A 22,115-nucleotide genomic window follows, 5' to 3' on the forward strand; every position below is an offset into this window, starting at 1 on the left:
GTGTCTGTGTCTGTGTGTTGAGGCTGTGGAGGCTGCCTGTGGATTCTGGTAGCTTGTGGAACAACTACAGTGGTGAAAAAGTATTTGGGGGAGGGGGGACAGGGGAGGGGTGTGGGGGTTTCCCCTGCAGTGTCAGCACATATACTGTATGTTGTGAAGTTGGGCAATTACACTGGCATTACAATGTTCTCCTTTACAGCAAGCAGGCTGGAATACAGTGTCAGTCTAGATCGTATTGGTGCAGGTTGACACAAACAGGGACCATCTACAACTGTGGACAAAAGTTTAGGACCACTCTTGAGAAAATGTACTTTTTTCTTCTGAATGCAATTGCATCAGAAATTAAATTGATTGATTGCATTTCGCTGTGTTTTGCCTTCTCTAAAAACACACAAAAATGGCACAAAAAAAGCGTCCATTTAATTTCTAATGCAATCACTATGTTCAGAAGAATAAAAGTACATTTTCTCAAGAGAGTTCTTAAACTTTTGGCCATGACTGTATGTGGTAATAGGCCATACTTGCCAAGACATTGAAGAAAAGTGTTTGATTTGATTTGACATCACTGTGTTCTTTGGAGAGTATCTCTGCTAATACATGTATGTTCTGTTGCCACAGCTCTCTCTGACTGTAATTGTGAATGTGAATACAAAATAATGAGCTTTCCATACACCTAAGCTCTCTTTCAGATGCTGATGCCCTTTTGTCCTACTGACATCATAGCCAAAGCTTTGCATTTCAAACAGGGGCAGAGTAAGGTTGGTGGATAAGGATCCTGGTTCAGTTGACTTGTTGAGTGTCCTAGAAGTACACTTTTTGTATCCAATAAGGGCAATCAGGTTGGGTCCTAAAATGCAGTAATGTAGCGCTCTGGTTTTTTGTGCGGGCTGGGAGGTTGAGGGTGGACTTTGGATGGGTGGACTTTGTGAAAGGGAGACTGTAGCAACAGTGGGGTGTGGACATACAGCCTCTGGTGGCTGTTTGGACTATTCCCCATGTTTCCTTGGATTCTGACTTGTCAGGAAGCCCAGTATGGCCAGAGAGACAATGGACCATTGTGCTGTCGGATGAGAGCTTCTGTAAGGCCGAGACAGGAAGCTCGAAAGCATGCAGACACACACGCATGCCCCCCCAACACACACACATACACACACACATAAACACACATACACACACACACACACACACACACACACACACACACACACACACACACACACACACACACACACACACACACACACACACACACACACACACACACTCAGAAGCACACTTACATACACATACACACATGGGTGTGTCGTAAGGCTCTGGAGTTCAGCTCTCTGTTTTTATGACCCAGGCTAAATATAGGCTGTGTGTGTGTCTCAGGGGTCAGGTATTTCAATGAGCATGACTTGACTGATGAGCTGTCTCACCTCTGCACCCATCCCCCCCCCCCCACACACACACACACAGACTTCCTCTCGTGGGGTCAACATCAACCTTTTCTTCATCTTTTTCTCTAACCCCCAAAGTAAACACAGACACAACTGCTGAGTCTACAATTTACACACTGCTATAGAAAACCGACGTTTTCCGTTTTACAAGCCTATACTGCCTTCTGCAGCACTGCTTTGGGCCTAGGTATGGAAAGTCCCTTCCTTTACAGACTTTTCTCTTTTTTAATGCATGTCACTCACATCAGCAGGTGGTTTTCACCGCCGATTCCCAGAGACTCAACACATACCACGTTTCATCAATCACGACATGGGGGATTAGGGGTTGGGGGGGAGGGGGCAGCAGACGGTTGTATGAGAAGAGAGGGTATAATCAGGGGGAGAGTTTTTGCGGTCTGAGTCATGGCTGATTCATAGAGACAGAAAAGGGTGGTGGTGGTGGTAATGTGTGTGTGTGTGTGTGTTTGTGTGTGTGTGTGTGCGTGTGTGTGTGTGTGTGTGTGTGTGTGTGTGTGTGTGTGTGTATGTGCGTGTGTGTGTGTGTGGGGGGGGGGGCGGTGATAGACTACTCAGCAGTTGAGTTGTGTGAAGCAGAGCCACTGTGTTCAACAGACATGGACATCTTTTTGAAGCAGTTAGTAAGTTAACGTGCTAACTTGCAACCTACCCGAAAGCAATGCAAAGGCAAAAAAAAAACGTGTAAACAACAACAATGGCAAAACACTTTTCTTGCAGGGTTTCTGACCTGGACTACTAAACGGATAGTTGGAATGACAGGTGTGTTTATCTGTCCTTTACATGACCATATACCAAACAGGTTGCCTATAAAAAACATTCTTCAGAAAGGTGTAAATTCCTGCAACTGCTGCTTTTTTCACAATTCGAGAATCCTGGTGGTCTGTCTGTGTCATCTTAACTCAGTTTCCTATTTTTCCCACTCAGCCAATGCAACTCTGTCTAATCTCTCTGCCGACAAGAGTTTCAACATGTCTTGAACATGATTTAAACTAAGATGAAAAAAGATAAAGGTAAGAGCAGAAAGAGATAAGCATAGCAAAGTTCTGTGTCATCCATGTTGCTCAGGAGTACTGGAGTGAGTGTGATTTTGGGAGGGCCACTGTGATGGGTGTTAGTTTGTGTTTTTATCAGGGGGCCTCAGGGGGCCTCTCTCCCTGGCCCTGAAAACGGGAGGACAGGGGCTTGAATGTCTGGAACTTCACAAAATGTCTCTGGGTGACCTGCCTGACCTCTCACCCACAGAGGTGATGTATTAGGGTGTTGTTTTGGGTCTGGCTTCGGTTACGCACGTGTAGTTCATACACAGCATACAACTCACACACACACGCACACGCACACGCACACGCACACGCACACGCACACGCACACGCACACGCACACGCACACGCACACGCACACACAATGACTATACCTATGCCTGTAATTTTCTTCAGGACAGCTGAGGTAGTTATTGTAAACACAACATGATTTTCCAGCAATGGATCTTTGTGGTTCATGCAAGATTGCAGGACAACTCGTTTTCAGTACTGTTTGTGGTGGCTCAGCTGATACCAGAAACACCATTATGACCACAAACTCTCAGGAAGTTGCATCCAGGCATTTAAATAGCTGGGAATAAATCCCATGCAAAAGTTTTTTATGTAACTTTTTTAAGTGAGCTGAAACTAATTTAACAACGCTAAACATGTGGCATTTTTCTAAAGTAGTTATAGGTCTGTGTCTTCGAGTTGTGGTTGGCATAGCTGACTGTATATGCAGTATGTGTGGCAGACAGTGTGCATATTTAAATAGCAATGTTACACCCAATGATTACAACGTTAACAAGAACCACAGTATTATGAGAGCTCTGTGAGAGCTGGAGAATAAAATGGCAGCTGTGTGTGTGCTTGTGTAGTGTTCGTGTGAAGGTGTTCAGTTCTCTTAAGGTTGATGCAAGCGGGGATGAAATTTTGAGTTGGGGATGAAACCGGTCGCATTTCTAAAATTCTACATTTTTATGCTGCGGCTCCAGCAACTGCAGATTGTTGATACCCTGCCATGCGCCGAGGCTAATACGGCCAGTTTGCGCCGCATTTTATGTCACTGCAGTGGTCTGCCTCTGGCCCTCAAGGCCTCATGGGAAATAAAGCCCCTGTGGATGTGGCTGTGCTTGTCTTTCCGGCTCTATGCCCAGATCCTTGTATAGGCCTCCATGGTTTGGAAGAGAGGCACCGTTGGTATGCTTTGTTCAGCAACAACAGGCCATTTATGAAGTGACTGACTGTAGCAGTTGCAGTGTCAACCCCCACCCCACCCACATCTCAATTCTTTTACTTACAGTAAAAAAAATGACAGTCTTGCGTGAGAGTTTAACGTCCTTCCTTCGTGCACGTCCTATTAAGCAGCTGTTTCCCTCAGACATCTGCAGAGCCTATCGATGCATTAGATTCATTGACTTGACACGGCACACACCTTCTGTCCAACACGTGTTCACAATGTCAGGTCTGGTGTTTAAGTGCGGGATTAAGTGGTTCTGGTTCGGCTGTGGACCGGGCGGGGGACCACCTGGAGCTTTCCTGTTTACTCGCATGCTTCCGCACGCCTGCGTGGAGAGCATCGGCTGTCTTGAGGAGTGTCTCGAGTCCGAGGGAAGTTGTTAGTTTTCGGACTGACCGGAGGCCACAGGGGAAAGGAAAAGATGGAGAGGCACTTGATTGGCTGAAGAGAGTACCAGATTTGACATATGGATGCGATAACCATAATAGCAATAACAGTTTTAAAAAACACTTCGTAAAACACTTTTCATAATGGATGTACTTCTATGAGTCCTTTCACTGTTTTTTGGTGTGTGTGTGTGTGTGTGTGTGTGTGTGTGTGTGGGTGTGTGTGTGTGTGTGTGTGTGTGTGTGTGTGTGTGTGTGTGTGTGTGTGTTTGTAAGCATTTCTGAAGATAATTGTTCCAGTAAAAACAATCTTGATATTGTAATCATTTCAGTTCATTTTTGTGCAACAAGAGGAGAAGTGTCCAACACAGGAAATGAACAGATATTATCAAAATATGCAAGCTATCACTAACAATGCCACTAAACCATATCTGTAAAACACAGCTGTCTTCTACAATAATGACAACCAGCTTGATCTCTGCCAGTATTTGAAAACTTAGCAACGTTTATATCATGCAGACGGTCCATGCTGTGTGCATAACTGAATAAGAGAGTTGCCAACATGGACTAAGTTGGTGTGACAAGACTCTGGCCTTGTTTCTGGCCAAGAGTGACTCACTGGTCTGCATTCATTCCTTTCAGCCAGATTTCTATTACAGGACCATGTCAATCTGTTCAACTTCCTTAATCTCCAAGCAGTTCTTTTCTCTCACACACACACAAAACAGAAAGAGTCAGAAGGACAAAGGGGCAATTCTGCTGGAGCTACTGGGCCGATGGACTTGTGTCATGACCAGGATTGGAGGGGGGGGGGGGGGGGGGGGGCTTCTGGTAAAAGGCGAAAAAGGCGGGGTGTTTTTTTTTGTGTTAAGCAGGGGCAGCACATTCCACCAAGCCAACACTGGGGTTCTAGAACGCTCTTTTTTCTCTTTCAATGCTCCCTCTGTGTCTCCATTGCTTCAGTGACTCCAAGAAAACGCGGTCGCCCTGGAGCAGTCCGGAAAGAGAGCCATGGTTAGAGTGAGGGACAAAGGGAGAAGATGCAAGAGATGAACTGATGAACAGTGTGAAGGAGAATCAGAGGGGTGCACCAGCTGATCGCGAAGAGGAAACATCCATGCTGAGCCACAGACAGCAATGTTGTGTCTTGACATAAAACCGGTGCCTGAAACTATGAGGAGGCCTCCAAGGCTTCATCCACTCATATGTTGCTGCTCGTTACCGTCGTTATCAAACCACCACAATCCAAGATGAAGGTGTGTTGCTGTGAAGAATGAGAGTGAGCCAGAGCGTGCAAGGCACACATCTTCCTCTGAGCAAGGCTGATTGTGTGCAGGCCCCAGCAGCAGCAGGGCTGTAATGTTGTCAGTTGTGATTGTGCTGCTGTTGCCCCTTTCCAGCCTTTCAGATACCCTTGCTGGGATGTTTATTCAGGGTAGGGGAGTTGGGTAGGGTGTGGGGTGGGGTGCTGGGTTTTAGTGACAGAGGGGTAGCATGACATTTCCTGTCGGTCCGCCAAGTAAAACCACCGTCTGACAGGCACCCCTTTTATTTCCTGTCTGTAACTCTGGACTGTAACTTAGAGAAATAAAAAAATGCAGGATGTTATATTCTGGGCAAACACAAGGTATCCATATGAGCCGCAAGAGTATTGCAACAGCTTTCTGTTTGAATGACCAACAGTATTTCCAGATGATATTGCGATGCGTGTGTGTGCTCTTTGTTTTGCTTTAATGTTTGTTCTGGGGAATCTCTGATGATGTATATGAAGCAATCTGTGAATCATTGCATAAGCAAGGGCATCACAGTCTTTGTTGTTAAGGGCATGGCTGTTGTTGATAGGCAATGCATCCTAATCTACCTCTTGAAGGCAAGATGGATGAGTCAGGTTTCACTGTGAGTAATTTGTTTTCATGAACGTAATATTTCAAGAGAAATGACATGGGTGCTTGTCAAGACAAGCAAAACCATCATACAGATAACTTTCCATTACAGAGTTCTGACATAAGACCCTAACGCCACCTGGTGAAGGGCGACGCAGTTGCACGGGGAGAGGATCACCGTTGGAGTTTTAGTCTTTCCGTTTACGTCAGGATACTATACATTATTCTTAACTGTCCATAAAAATTATCTCATTACCATCACATTCTTGCAAAGAAAGTACGCAGCTTGGCTTGAACATTGCAATTTAGGTTAGTGGTCACCCAGTTGCTACTTCGACTGTGCGTACATTTAAAACCAAAAACTAATGTGTAATATTCGCCATTGCTGGATGTCATTGTTTTTCAAGTAATGTCAATTTACCTGTGCAGTGTCGTGCGAGGGAAGCAGTGGGCGTTCTGTTGTAGTGGGCGTATAGTGGGCAGGGATCTGACAGAGGAGTGTGTAGTGAAACTTGCGGTACGCGTCCCAGGATATCGTACTGTTAACTTGAGCGATTGCCAGGTGTTCCTTTGGTGTCTTACATTTCCTTGAAGACAATTCACCTGTGTGTTATTCGCATAATCCAGACGCGCGGCGGTGACCATGAGTGGTAAGCACTTACTTCCATCTTCACGTTAGAATGTTTTCATATTGAAAGATACGAAGGATATGTTTCATTAACGTTTGGAATACTGTTCGTTTCCACTAAGCCAATTCGTCTTCCGTTTACATTTTTGTGAAGTTTGGATCTTAACGAGACCAATAAAAGGATACATTGATAAACAGGACTCATTTGTACAATAATAATAAAACGCATAGCAGTGGTCTGTGGGAAAATACCATTGTAGTTACAATTGACATCAATTGGGAGTTAGTCCAGTTTGTTGCACACACCAATTGGTTATGCTTCTGCTTCTCTACGTGCATTTGTGTATTTTACATTGAGAAATAATAGATCCATGAATCTGTGTAACAATAAAACAATTGACAGGTCTTGAGATCGAGAGAGAGCAGATTCCAACATGTGGAGACCTGTTTTAACTTGCACTCCAACATATTTGGAAGGCACCACAGAGGGGCATGTGTCACCCTACCCATAAACTGTCCATAAACTAGACCACGGTTTGACGATTGTGGTAGGTTTTAAATGGGTCACTTGCAAACATGAAACAGACACATTCTTCAGGTTTCTTAAATATGTAAATACTAGTATATCACCATGGGATTACCGGTAACTTGTTCTTTAAAATAAAATAATGAAATTCAAGATAGATTTCGAGGTTAAAGCTTAAACAAGTGACTTTTAATAATTTCGTCACCTTTTTAATTATGACCTGGGCAGGTCTTTTTTTTGTTTTGTAATATGATCATGTTATTCAGATAACCTGTCATCATGAAGAACAGCAAGCCTAGAGTGGCACATCCTCTCTGTGTCTGTGACCAAGTAGTATCTTTGTCACTTCACAAGTATGTCAGTGAATGGTATAGTTCATGAATTAGATTAATTAGAATCGTACAATATGATATTGTATGGCACTTATAAGGCAGGTGTTTTTCATCCTGTTCAAGGTTTGTGCCATGTTTGAACTTGTCTTGTGTTTTGTGGCTGTGCATGTTTGTTTTCATTGGCTTTGGGCTTTGGTTGTAACGCATCACATCAGCCAAATAAATACCATAGGCAAGATGAGTAGGCTTTCTCTCCTTAGTGAGGTGCTGATCAAGTGCCCACAAGTCGGCTGAAGGCCCCCCTCTCATACACCCACACATCTTGACCTACTTGTCATTTTTATCAGATTTTTCTTGTATGAAGGGAGTGTGAGAACAAAGTTCTGACAGAAGTCTGCATTCTTTTCCCATGAGACTATGACTACCAATGCATGTATCTTCTCCTTCACCATTATTTATGGGCAGTGCCCTGTACTCCTGCTGTTTGCAGGTGCAGATTCGGAGCTACTTTTACACGGAATGTCCCCCATTATGCTCAGCTCAGTGCCCTCCATTAGTCCGTCCCAAGAGATAAAGCAACATTAATATAGTGTGTGGAATGATCCCCTCCCCAAATCATCATCACCACGGGCACATTTTCACATAGACATAACTTAAGACTGGGGCAGCTCCCTCATTCCACATGGAAGATGGTTGGTGTGTTCTATGTGGTGTTGGTAGATCATGTCCTTTACTTGCTAAAACTAAAGTATGATGCAAATTCTGTCTGTGAAAAACCTGCATAGTGGTGTGGGCTGCTGAGTGTAGTATTTTGGCAAAATGTTATTTTTCAGTTGTGTTGCATAAAGAAACATACCCTTCAAAACCAGGCATGTTCAGTCATTCTTTGTGGCTGTGGTATTTTTTATTAATTGGTTTGTGGTGATGCGTCAGGAATGCAATTAGTTCTGTGGTCTTCTATTGTGAATGTTTTGAATTATTAATTAATACTCCTTGAATCAATTCACACTATAGTATGCTGTATATTGGATCATGCAGTTGGTCTCTGCTGGGCATTCCTTAACCTCTTGTTAGGTAAAAATGCACTCAAGTTAACTCAGGACTATGGATTGCATATAAGTATATTTATTAGACAACAACAACAAGCTTGTTGGGCTCACCCACGTCTTGGCAGGTCAGAGGGAAGCATGGGCCCTCTCTCAGCAGGGATTACCATGTGGTGGGTCTCTGACATCCGAGGCTCCCTGTCGCAATCAGTGCAATTAGTTCCGCTGCCTGTGCGGAAAAGTGTGGAAGTAGTGGCTCTGCTTTCAACGTTTTTGACGCTGTGACTATAGTGTAAGCAGTTGTGTAACTGCCATCAAGGTTCTTTTTTGCTTGAACCATCAACAGACATAGTTAAATCAACTTCTGGAAAAGCACATCTCGTATGTCAGCTCTGGCTGCCTGTTTTTTTTGTCTTTGCTACACAATCATGTTGATCACCATCCTCTGCGGTAGGTAAAAGTGTAGCTGGGTTTAATGTCACACAGCGCTCAATGGTGATACGAAGCTGCGATAGCAACACAGCCATGCAAGATAATTGTCTGATCTCCACACAAGGGTTAGTTATGTTTTCATTTCCAGACTCTCATAGTTTGTTCTTGAGATCACAATGCTGAGTCAACCCAAGCCTGACCAGAGGTCCTCCGTCTCACTCGTTTTGTGAGGAGGTTGAGGCCAGGGAATTTCCCTGGGGTGATCAGTCCCCTACTGGTTTTGTGTCAAGGCACCTCAGTAATGCAAGATCAGTCTTATAATTAGATATAAGCCATATTTACCCATTGTGATCCACCTCTCATGACCATTCATTTCACATCCCCATCTAACTGATGTACATCTTCAAATTTAGATACCTGTTTTTTTATATATATCATTTATTTATTTTGTATTCGACTAGACAGGGGTTTCTCTATAACTATGTTTTGTCTCTTAAGGAGACTGGAAATAGTTCTCCTAATTCGTCTCCCCTCGTATAGCCTTTTGCTATGTTTGCCGCACCCAGTGGCCTCCCAGGGGACCGGAGATAACTCTCCTAATTCGTCTCCTCTGGAATATTACAAAAAAAAATTGGTAACTCTAGTCAATTCTTCCTCGGAGACCGGACTATACTTCGACATCTTCAAATTTAGATACCTGTTTTTTTGTATTCGACTAGACAGGAGTATCTCTATAACTATGATTTGTCTCTTAAGGAGACTGGAATATACCTCAGCACCCAGGAGTATCTGTAACTCTAGCAATTTTTTCAGGAATATACCTCAAAAGTTAGTCTCAACCCCACAGGAAAACATGAGGCAAAGGGGAATAGACATTTAAGAGACTTCTCCGGAGTTGTCTAGGAATAGGGTCAGAGAGTTTGTTCAGGCTTGAAAACACATTTGGCCAAGGGGATATCGCTCATTTATCCCAGAGAGTTTGTTCAGGCTCAAAAACACATTTGGCTAAGTGGATATATCTCTAATTTATCCTTAGAGTGTTATTTGAACAGGAAGGCAAGTGTACTGTACACAAAACCAAACAAACCATAGAACCATGAACTAGCATGCACTCACAACAAACAAACAATATACTCACACACAGCTCGGAGTCCAATCCCCAGTCCTGTTCGATTCCTTCACCCTTGGCTCTCCTCGCTGGCAGGCACTGGCCTCCTTCCAATTCAAGGCAGAGGTTTTAGAAAAGCGGAGTCTCGTACTCAACCGTATGGTTCAGGTCCTGATGATTAGCCCAGTGCGAAAAGTCGATCAGGTTGTTGGAATCCCAGACACGAGCCCCCAATTATGATAGGTGAAATTCACTCAAGTTACCTCAGGACTCCGGAGTTGCATATAAGTATATTTAATAGTTAACAACAACAAGATCATTGGGCTCACCCACGTCCTGGCAGGTCAGAGAGAAGTACGACCCCCTCTTGCGGTGCAAACCCATGCCACCGTTGTGAGCGACTTCCATCGCTTTGAGTGGGCGTGGTGTAGCGTGTGGAAATAGCATACAGTCCAACTGTCAAAGACGACACCAAACAATCTCATTGGCTGCTGCCGGGAAATATCGCTCCTCATTTGCATAAGTTTCAACATGTTCGAATTTTCAACGGACGCGTCGCTCAGATCGCTAATTTACGTCACAATGGATTGGCTCTCATTGAAATGCATTGGGTTTAGAGATCGCGTCGCTCACAACGGTGGCATGGGGTTGCACCGTTGGAGAGAGAGGGAGCCCGGGCTTACTCACAGCCTGCAGCAGACGAGAGAGAAGCCATATTAAACAATGGGCACAAGTTTTATATAGATAGAAGTTTACCGTTCTCTGGCACCAAAACAATTTGTCTGCAGGGATATCCATGTGGTGGGTCTCTTACGTCCGAGGCTCCCTGTCTTGCAAGGATGGCAGTTTTGCACAAGGTCGGAAGAAGCATAGTTCGACCCTTCTTATCACCTCTGGTCTAAACACCTGGCACCTAATAATCTAAGTTACACACACACAGAAACACAGAAAAGCCATGTTCCTGCTTACATAACTACATGATTCATACAAGGTATATATTAATACAAGGCACTTGATTAATATATTCTGAAGTCATTAACAGTGTTTCAAAATAAATTTGCAAAAAGGCTGCCGGTCTTTGCAAGTAATAAAATCACTTCCTCTTATCACTCTTATCACACCATTATGAACTAGTTTCAATGCTTATCAACATGTGCAAATATGCATGTCTTGGTGGCCCTAAAAGGTACAGAGAGACAAGAGAACAAACAACTAAGTACTACTAAACCAGATCTCAGTCCCACACATACCATGAATGGCATGTGAAGCATGGAAGAACTATTAGTAGTGCTAACAATAACAGGTTCATTGGTTTGCTGCCCATGGAGTGCACATTCTGTTGAAAATGTATACCTGCTCTTTACTGTAAGTTACTTCGAAAGTGAAAATGTCTGCAAAATGTGTAAATCACAATGTCTGAGTAAACTGAGTGAGAGGTGTCTTCCTTTTTCGACTCCAGGCATGCCAGTGTGGGCGAGGGAGAACCCTGAAGAGGGTGAGGGCCAGGAGGAGCCTCCCTGGTGCGAGGAGCGTGTGGAGGAGTGGTGGGAGCGTGTGGAGGGCGTGAGGCACAAGCTGACCCGCATCCTCAACCCGGTGAAGCTTACGCCCTATCTGCGCCAGTGCAAGGTCCTCGACGAGCAGGACGAAGATGAGGTGCTCAACTCCACCCTCTACCCGGTGCGCATCAGCAAGGCTGGTGAGAGACAAATACAGGAGAAGAGAGATGATGGAGAGTGAGAGAGAGGAATGGATTTGTGAAGCACAATGAAGAACGTACTTTGCAAATGGGCAAAATAGATCTTTTAGAAAATAGTTTATTTTAGTAACTAAGAAATTGTTCATTTTTCAATTATATATTTTTTTAAATCACATTGCTCCATGTAATTGATTTCCATGTACAGTGTTTGCCGTGGATTGTTTGTTAATGGGTGTGTCCACGGGTGTGTCCCCCTGACCTTTGAACCCTCTGTGACTCCTGCCAGGTCGTCTGCTGGACATACTGCGTCAGCGGGGCCATCGTGGCCTGCAGGCCTTCATGGAGTCTCTGGAGTTTTACCACCCCGAGCAGTTTACACAGCTGACAGGACGAGAGCCTACACAGCGCTGCTCCTGCATCCTAGGTATCCTAGGCGTGTTTGTGTGTGTGTGTGTGTGTGCGTGTGTGTGTTTGTGTGTGAATCTATATGTGTAAATGAGAAATTAGACAATTTAATATTTTATGTAGCTCATTTGTCTGTCTTGTCTCTTGTCCCCTCTCCCAAAACGTCTCGGTCTTGACTCCTGCATCCCATCCCATTTTATGACCCTCTCCTTTGCCCCTCTGCCCCTATATCCCTGTCCCTGTCTATCCCTGTCCCTTGTGTCCTGCCCTGGCCCACACGGTCTCTTGTGTCCTGTTTTCTGCAGAGGAGGATGGTCCTGAGGGCCTGACTCAGTTCCTGCTGCTGGAGGTGCGTAAGCTGCGGGAGCAGCTCCGGGGGAGACGGCTGTGTGAGCGCCGCCTGTCGCAGCGCTGCCGTATGGCGGAGGAGGAGCGTAGCCGTGCCGAGCGAAAGGCACATGAGCTGCGCACTGACCGCATTCAGCAAGAGAGGTAGCCACTCACACGAACACACACACACAGGCAAACACACACACACACACACACACACACACACACACACACACACACACACAACACACACACACACACACACCCACACACACACACACACACACACACACACACACACACACACACACACACACGAAACATGAAGAACATGGGAAGTAAAGAGAACAGGTGAGGGATGCAGAACATCTAGAGATTGACACATATGTGACATTGAACTTAAATATTGCAGGCTCACATGATGGTGAATAGTTTATTAATCATACAGTATATGGTAAAGAGAACATGACAAGGTAGAAAATGCTGTTTACATGTAAAAGATCACACCCACATCATTATTTTTTTTAAGGAAAACAATGAATCCACTTAATAAGAACATGCTCCTTAAATCAGCACAGATCACCTGTTTATATAATGTTAGTCAGTTTTGGTTGATGTATATTAATGTTGGTCAGTAGACTTGTCATCAATGCCCTGAAGGCAATATGAGATTGAAAGTTACTATTAAAGTCCTTGGCTGAGGCGGAGCCTGTTCTTTCTCAGACTGAGGCAGGACTGGGAGGTGAGCAGTCGTGAGCTGGGCCGGCTGAAGGAGAGACACCTGGAGCAGGCGGTCAAGTACTCCCGGGCCCTGGAGAAGCAGAGCATGGCTTCTGCTCGGGAGAGAGAGCTGCTGGAACAGGTAAATACGGTGCCAAGGGCAGGATGGCTGGGGGACAGGATTACAGTGTGGATCAATGAAATCTTGGGGAGTTTGTATTAGAGAGGGCAGAGAGTATTAAGGTATGAAAACACAAATCCATGTCTGATATAATTTTTGCCACAGTACATATAATTGATGCTTTCACATAAGGCAATAGACCATGCAAGTGCATATTTTACTGTTAGAAATTAAACCTATGAATTGAAGCATCTTGCACGTCTAGCTGCACTAAAGGGTCTTGATATTTGGAAAAAATATATTATGAAAAATATTTATGGTACTACAAAAGTGACCATGTTTAACTGCCAGGTTGAACAACTGAGGAACAGATTGCAGGAAGCAGAAAGAAGAGCGGACGGTAACCAATCCAACAACAATGCCCACAGCAAACGCATCAGTGTGGCGTCCATCAACCTGGATATCATTTCAGATGTACCAAAGGCTCTCCAGGAAGCCGACTTCCAAAGGGACAAACACATTAGGACGCAGGTGAGACGGTCATCCACCCTAGAATGCGCTTTCTTCAAACACACTTTTATGGTTTTGGAAATAATGATTTACCTTGACATTGGATATACCTTGACAAGCTTTCTGTTTGAAGTTGCTCCTCACCAGAGGACACAAGTTAATCATTTGTTGAAAAGAATGTGTTAGACTGGTGACAGCTGATACAAAGAGAGAAAGACTTGTCAGTAGAGTCTGCCCTAGAACTAATTAACGCCTGGTTTGTGCTCTGGTACGTGGGTGAGAGTAATTTGTAACTCGTCAGTCGTCACTGATGATGTGTCCTGTGTACCTGTAGGCCCTTCTGGACATCGTGCAGCAGGACCGCAGGGAAGCTGCCGAGCAGAGGCAGGAGCTGTGCGCCACCATCGTCAAACTACAGGGGGAGCTAGAGAGTGCTGAAACGCAAAGGGACAAGGTAAGGTGTGGGAGTACAAAGGTCTCAGTGATCCTATTGCATGTTTGTCCTCTGGCTATTTGTGATAAATGGTGGTGTTCTGATAATGTGATGAAAAGGTAATGACAATGTGCTGACTTTTTTTTTATATGTACAAATAAATGTTGCGTGTGTGTGTTGTTGTTGTTGTCGTTGTTGTTCCTTGTAGCTAGAGTCTCAGTATGACCAGCTGCAGCTGAAGGTGCAGACCCTGCAGCTGGACTGGGAGACAGACCAGAAGAGGAGCATTTCTTACTTTAACCAGATCATGGAGCTGGAGAAAGAGAGGGATCAGGTCTGTGATTAACAAATGTATCTAGAGATATCTGTGCTCTGTCTTCTATGTTTATCTGATAGACTGGCAACAATTTGACATTAACACTTTGCCCTGCCAAGGGTTTTACCGTCTTTTTAAAGGTGAAGATCCTATCCTATGCATATTTTGAACTAGTTTGTGTTGTCGGCAGGCTCTGCGCAGCCGTGACAGCCTGCAACTGGAGTTCACTGACTGTTTGCTGGATAAGAACCGACTGCGCAAACGCATCACCGAGCTGCAGGCCAATCTGGAGCAGCTGCAGAGAGACCTTGAGGAACACAAGGAAAAGAGACAGGAGCAGAGCGCCCCCTGTCACCATTGTGTGAGTCTGCATGTCTCAGCCACAATCAGTGCAGTTTTCATTTACATACACACTGATGCACACGGTTATTATTCTTTTTTTAAATAGTTTCTGTTTATTTAACCAGTTTATACTGGTTTCTGTAACAAAGCCACCATCTCCACATTTGATTAATGGTTATTACCATGTTTCATGACTAGATACACAAATCCAGTTACACACAGTCTAATATGTTTACATGTCTGTCTTTATCCCAGTCTCACCTATCACTGTTTAGTGAAGATCAATGCTTTGGTCCCTGCTGTTCCCTGAGCCTAAGCCCCCACACAGACAGCACACACCAACTGCTACGCAAGGTCAGCTTCTGTCAATTCCAACTAATTCTTCTGTCACCATTAGTTCTTGGCATTTGTTCCAGTCTAGTTCAAGTTAATGCTTGCTTGTGATGCGTCACTGTGTTTTTTTATGTCTCACAGTCGCCCTCTAGAGGTCAACACAGTGAAAAATCAGAAGGTGAGTACCAGCAAAAGTGTGAAAATGTATGCTGGCTTGTCATGTGTTGGTTTTATGATGATTCATGCCATGCATAGAGAGTCAAAAGGGTATGTTCTTACAACCTGGCAGATATATAGAAGATGGAATATAAACATAAAATGTATGGAAATTTCATGTGACTCTTCCAACATTGTCCTGCAGATTCCCGGTCAAATTCAGAAGAGAATCTCCTGAGTCCTGTAAGTGTTTTGACTCATTGATATGCTTTCCTGCAAACTGCCATTTTGACATTTGGCATCTTATAAATATTTTTGTCATATGTCAAAATGTTTTTTTTTTTTTTTTTTTAAAGTTCAGAGACAGTGAGAAAGACATCAACCGACTCTCCACATTCCCCTTCCCTCCTCATGTAAACTCCATCAACCGCAGAGTTAACACAGAGTAAGTCAACGCAGCCTAGCCTAGCACAGCACCGAACCTCAGTATGGCCATTCAGACTTTCAAATACATGAGGTACTATTATGATATTAAATGAGGAATCTGTGTGTAGGTTTGACCTGGACTCCTGGGGCAGTGATGAAAATGAGAATACCACAGGTTAGCCATCTTTTGTATTTCTCCATCTGTCCAATCTGCATGTACTATAGAGTGAAAATAAACCTGTTTTTAGTGTATACATATAACACAATCTGAAATCGATATGATTATATTAGCACCAAAATATAACATGCTATTAGAATATGAGTTAAGTCCTGGAATGTTCCCCATGTTGTAATGTGTGGTTTATAACTTCCTTTGACGTGGCAGGATCGTTTGAAAGCGAGGAGAGTGTCCCCTCTTTGTGGGATTCTTGGAGCTCTCTGCAGTCTCACCTTTTCCCTCCTGACCTGCCCCTGACAACCCCCAGAAAACCATCATGGTGTTCATCTGAGTAAGAGCCCAATCACACTGACTTTAGAGAACTAGCGGTTACATACGGCCAGTGTAAAGGCTTGTTAAGGCTTTTAGATTGCATTTATAGTTTGTCTTAGTTGCTTCAGTACACTTCTCAAATCAGAATTGAATTTCTCAAAACGGTTCAACCTACGCATCATCTAGTCATTTGTGCACATGGTATTTTTTTTCAATATTTGCTGAATTTCTTGCTTTCAAACCATGATTGTTTTTATGTCGATTGATAATTCAATTTGTTCAAAAGCAAACCCAAAAGGACTTGCATTTTGGTGTCACTGACATGATTTACTTTCAAGGCACAAACTAAGCATTTTGAGCGAGTTACATGCTGTTGCAGGTAATTGATTTTGTGGTGCTGTTTGTACAAATTGTTATGAGAAATTCAATGACTGTTGAAGGGTGATTCGAGACATGTCCCAAAGTGACTCAGACTTTCTCTTCTGTTTGATTTTAGCTCCTTTCATAATCTTCCTTATTCCCAATCATACTTACTTTAGAGAACTAGTGGCCACATAAGGCCTTTATAAAAAGCTTGCATGTGCATCTATTTGTCAAAAGCAATACCAATGGCCACTTTCTCTACTGGATGATGTCAGCACCTCTCATAATCTTCAACAACTCCATTGTCAATCCAGGCCTGAGAGCATCCCTTCAACACCTGTCACTCCCACTCCACCTAACAAGTTCAGCCTGGCTGATGACATCACCATTATTGGGGGCAACCACACAGGGATATTTATACAGAGCGTGAAGCCTGGGTCTCCTGCTGAACAGTGTGGGCTCAAGGAAGGCAGTGAGTTACTGGAGGTGAGAACTTACCACCGATGCACAGACAGACATAAACACTGTCCATTATAGAACAACATACATAAAAGTACACTGCCTACACATTACATGCACTGTAAAATTGGATTGTTGGATTAACTATAGCCCTGATATTGTTGATGTAAGTGTTTACCTAACCTAACATGCATAGATACATTACAATTAGTGAATGGTAAATTAGAAACCATTCAGGATTTCAGTAAAAATGACTGTGAAAGAATCATTCAGCACAACATGGCTATGGTGGTGATACATAATATTTCTTCCTTCCCTCTGGTTCCGACCCAGCTGGAGCACGTTCTGTCAGGGGATGGCAATGTTGTCTTCTCCCAGTGCACAGGGGAGGTTGCTCATTTCTCCCTTCGGTGGTGGGCTGACCCCTCCTCTCTCAAACACAAGTTAAATCCAGAAGGTAAAGTCAACTCTCTACTTACCCACATCTGATGATGGTCAAATTAAAAAGTTAACTTCTATGTAGGACTCTTTGATTATTGCCTGTTTCTGTTGAAGATTATTATTCAAATGTTTGGATTTGGCACTCATTGTTTCATTGAGGATAACAAGGAAAGATTTAGACCATGGTGGTTTCTTTTATGCACACTGATATATACAGATAAACCCTAAGCAGTGGTTAATGACTATAAAAGGACAGTGAAGTATCCCACCCCTCTGATGTCTTAGGTTACTCACAACTGTGTGAGCAGATAGCCTCCACCTCCTTCACTGGAGCAGATGACTTCTATGTGAGAGTAAACCTGGACATGGACTCCATTGGTGACCCTACCTGTCTGGGGGTGAGCTGCAATGACATATTCCATGTCACAGACACGCGCTACAATGGGAAGTACCAGTGGCGTGGTTGCCGCGTCGACCCTCACACTGCCAAGCCCCTACAGACTGGTGCCATGCCAAATTACAACAGGTAGCGGTGACATTTTCTCATCTTTGACAATGCCAAACCTAAGGAAAAACCTTTTAACTCACTGCTCGTCTCTTTTGTCTCTCAGGGCTCAACAGTTGTTACTTGTGAAGTTGCGCACTCTAGCCAAAGGGCAGAAGAACATTAAAAAGAGGGTATGGCTGACTATCTTGAGACACTACTACCTTCACTATTGAGACATCACTAGCGGCTGCTAATCCTATGATATGACCCAGTGCTGAGTGTAGCTCTCTTTCATCTCTCGCTCCATGTAGTTCTGCAGGAGAGGCACAGGGGAGGTGCGACTGGTTAAAGCTGTCTCTCCAAACTTACGTACTGGATCCACCTCCCGGGTCATCTACACACTTAGGAAAGGTAAGCATTTCAGGAAGCAATGTAATTTAAAGGGTAATCATTTTTCAGTAACTCTGACCATATATATATGATGAGGATTACATATAAATTACAACTGCATGCAGTTATCAAAATTTCAGCATAAAAGCTAACGAAAATTGTTGTTGACTTGACTTTACACATTTATAATGATGTAACAATGTAATCATTTGGGGTATATTTATTTACCTACACCAATGACCTGGCGTGTGTGTGTGTGTGTGTGTGTGTGTGTGTGTGTGTGTGTGTGTGTGTGTGTGTGTGTGTATGCATTGTGTATATGTCATGACAGGTCACGAGGAGCACTTGATTCCTTACAGTATGGTGCGGCCAGTGACTGTCCAGTCTAAGCGGCCTGTAATCTTCTCCCCCTCCCTACTTTCCCACGCTCTTATTGAACGACTACTGCAGCCAGCTGAATCTGGCCTGGACTTCAATACCTGCCACGCAGGTATGGGAGTACAGAGAGTGATCATAAATAGCATATACCGTAATTGTGCTTTTATTTGGACTTAGGTTAGAATGTAAGCATTTTTGGTTAAATATTCTGTTAAGAGAGAGATTGTCCTGAGGTGTTAAAGGTTTCAGCAAATGGTTCAGAGACTTGTCACCCCTTGTACTCAGAGGGCATATAACTGAAATGTTGCAATGGCTAATTTAGAAGATTCTTAGGTTGAGCTCTCTAGGAGTGAAACGTCTGTCTCTCCCTTGGTGGCCACCATTGTACAAGATTAATCCTTTTACCTGGACTGGTCATATCTAAGACTAAGTCTTCCAAATATATGGTATACAATTAATACTATCAATATTAACAGGCATATAATGAGGTATTTATTTAAATATGGACTGACAAATGTTCACTTGACTGCGTCTGTAAGAAGACTTTTTTTGTTCACATTCAAGAGCCGATCCCTGTCTCAGAGAGACATGACAAGAAGGTGTTTCTACTTCAGTCTTCTGCACAAGCTCTGGGAATACGACTACAGTCCATTCAGGATGTTATTGGCCAGGTGGGTTTTATGAGCCTTGTAAACAAACACAAAGGCAGCATCTCTCATACAGCCTCTCACAAGCATGCTGAAATTACCTATTTTGTTAATGTAGGACAAACACTGTCTTCTGGAGTTGGGCCTTGCAAGTGTTGAAGCCCTTCTGAGACAGGGTGTGTATCCCATTGTTATCCACATCAAACCCAAGGACAAAAAGGGGCGAAAGTTCAAGTAGGTTTCTATCTTCGTTCACAACATTTGCATCTGATTTCACTTCAACCTTGTTTGGGTGTATCTCTTTTGTAGTTGCAACAATTAAATACTGTATTTAACCCATTGTTAAACTACAATAGGAAGCTGCTCTCTGGTTGTACCGAAGACGAAGTTATGGCGGTCTGTCATTCAGAGGCACTGCAGCTGGAAACGTTACCTCTGCTGTACTACACTCTGCAGCCAGGGACCTGGAGCTGTACAGAGGAACTCCTGAATGCAATCCGCAATGCCATCCACAACCTGCAGAGGGAAGTGGTTTGGGTTGAGCTGGACCGACTTCAGTAGATACTGTACAATTACAACAATATGCCTTAAAATGGTAGATACCCTGGATTTGTAATGGTCTCTTCTCTGACAGTTAGAATACTGTAGCTGGGGATGGAATGATGGTGAAGGATTGGTGCATGTATAGGGGGAGAATTGCAAAAACATTGTAAACGGTCTCAAGAGGACAGAACTTATTGGTCATGGTTTTGTGGTAAGGGACAAAATGGCAGCAAAAAATCAGACCAGACTTTGCTTTTATTGTTTGAGGTCACTGGTATGTCCATGGAAGTAAGCATGAAATGGAGGGCCCACATTGATATTTATGTAAGAGGTACATTACTGTTGTAAGGATTGCAGAACGACTGTGTGAGTGAGCATGAATACACCAGCAGAAACCCCAAAAAACAAAGTTGGAAAAGCTGCATGTTATTCCAGTTAGCTGTTACAGACTGAAATTAGCCCAGTACAAAACAATGGTTGTGATCCCAAAACATGTAAATAAAGTTTTAGCCAACATCTGTATTGTGTAGTGTGTTTTCCAGCTGTGTCATGGTGGTACATAGTACAGTGAAACATTGTACATGATGGTGTAGGCTATAAGCCTTTGTTGACACTGCAATGCCATCCTGCCTCTAAACATCCCATTTTTTTTGGCTGTTGATCATCTTGTCAGTCAAATTTTTTTTGTCAACAAAGAGGTAGACCAAAATCATACTACTGAAAACATACTAAAACGTAACATCAATTTAGCTTATGGTATATGGTATTTTCCAATATAATTGGGGACCAAGCCCATCCCAGGCTAGCCTGGGTGCCATCCGTTTGTACGCGTTCCACTGATCAAGCTGAACAAACGTTTGTTCAGCGAGAAGGCAGCAAATAGTGGAACACGTACAAACGGATGGCACCCAGGCTAATCCCAGGCATCCATTGTGTTTCTACCTTTTATCATGCATCTTCTGTATCTCCTTCTTTCCTCTGCCATTGGAGTCTACGACAGCCCCTAGAACCATTTGGTAAAAAGTTTTTTTATTTGGCACACTTACTGTGGACAGTCCCATGATTCTTTTTCAGCAAATTTCATGTCTGCGCCTCGAGCCACTAACAAGTCAAATCTGGAGGTGCGTTTATGAACATTTAATTTGAAAATTATGCCTTATTTTCAAACTGAGATACCATTGGAGATTACCGTTGGGGGGCAGGGGTGGGGTGCTGCAATAGGCTATAGAGTGTCTTCTATGATACAGTGGGAGATTGAAAAGAGGGGATATGGCAACCTATCATGTTGACCAAAATGTATGTGGCCGCCATGTTGAATTTTTTTTTTTTTACTTTAAAAGTTTCCAGAGGCCACAAACCTTGTTGAATCTTTGCCAAATGTGTCCGTTACAGCGTATTCAATTTGGCAGCAAGCTAATGAAACTTGCTGTGATTTTTTGCTTGTTTGTTTGTTTTTTTGAAACTTGCTGTGATTGCAAGGCTACAACCATGCCATTGACAATCAAGTTTCCATGGCAACTCTGGGCTGCTTGGCCCCCTCATCGCTGATTGCAGGTTTTATTTTTGTATTTTATTGTTTGTTCTGCACCTAACACTACCACTCTACAATATTTTGAAGTGATCTCTCTGTAAATCTTCATGTAGTCCTTTACCTTTGCAAATAACGACTATTTAGGTACTATTTAGCCGTGTTATTCAGAGGCATTCGTCTAATTTAACCAACGGAGTAAATTACAGCTCTTGGTTACAGATAACCAACATCAACAATCAATGGAAAGTAAGTTACCTAATTATGGAGTCTTGACGTTAATAAACATTGTGTTATGCATAGGCAGGTTATCATGCAGTGTATAGCTACGGCTATATTGTTGAGTAGCGAAAAACTTGTATTTGGTCCCTATATTTCGCTCCTGTGAAGGATTTTAGTCTGTAAAGTTAGCGAACCAACTCCATAACATAACGCGAGAGGTAGTCAGTTGCAAGTCTCCCCTCCCTCAGCTAGCTATGCAGCTCGAGTTAGCTATCTGACTCACTTTAGTCCAGCCTTCGCTTTTGCCGTTCGTCAACAA

General features: G+C 43.5%; 1 protein-coding gene across 1 annotated transcript; it reads left to right on the top strand.

The window, feature by feature from the left end:
• Positions 1 to 3,934: 3,934 nt before the first annotated feature.
• On the top strand, positions 3,935 to 20,064 carry LOC308379167 (caspase recruitment domain-containing protein 10; the record flags this gene model as incomplete). The annotated part of the gene is made up of 24 exons (XM_080856223.1): positions 3,935 to 4,094; positions 11,517 to 11,756; positions 12,043 to 12,180; positions 12,467 to 12,653; positions 13,215 to 13,353; positions 13,684 to 13,863; positions 14,177 to 14,296; positions 14,484 to 14,609; positions 14,782 to 14,952; positions 15,189 to 15,287; positions 15,408 to 15,444; positions 15,628 to 15,665; positions 15,779 to 15,867; positions 15,977 to 16,023; positions 16,234 to 16,357; positions 17,016 to 17,187; positions 17,494 to 17,617; positions 17,887 to 18,127; positions 18,213 to 18,279; positions 18,400 to 18,499; positions 18,810 to 18,968; positions 19,421 to 19,527; positions 19,622 to 19,737; positions 19,860 to 20,064. The coding sequence occupies 24 exons, from the start codon at positions 3,935 to 3,937 to the stop codon at positions 20,062 to 20,064; spliced, it is 3,186 nt and encodes a 1,061-aa protein (XP_080712349.1).
• Positions 20,065 to 22,115: the final 2,051 nt, after the last annotated feature.

Source organism: Sprattus sprattus (genome assembly GCF_963457725.1).
Source record: "Sprattus sprattus genome assembly, chromosome: 18".
Taxonomy (NCBI): domain Eukaryota; kingdom Metazoa; phylum Chordata; class Actinopteri; order Clupeiformes; family Clupeidae; genus Sprattus; species Sprattus sprattus.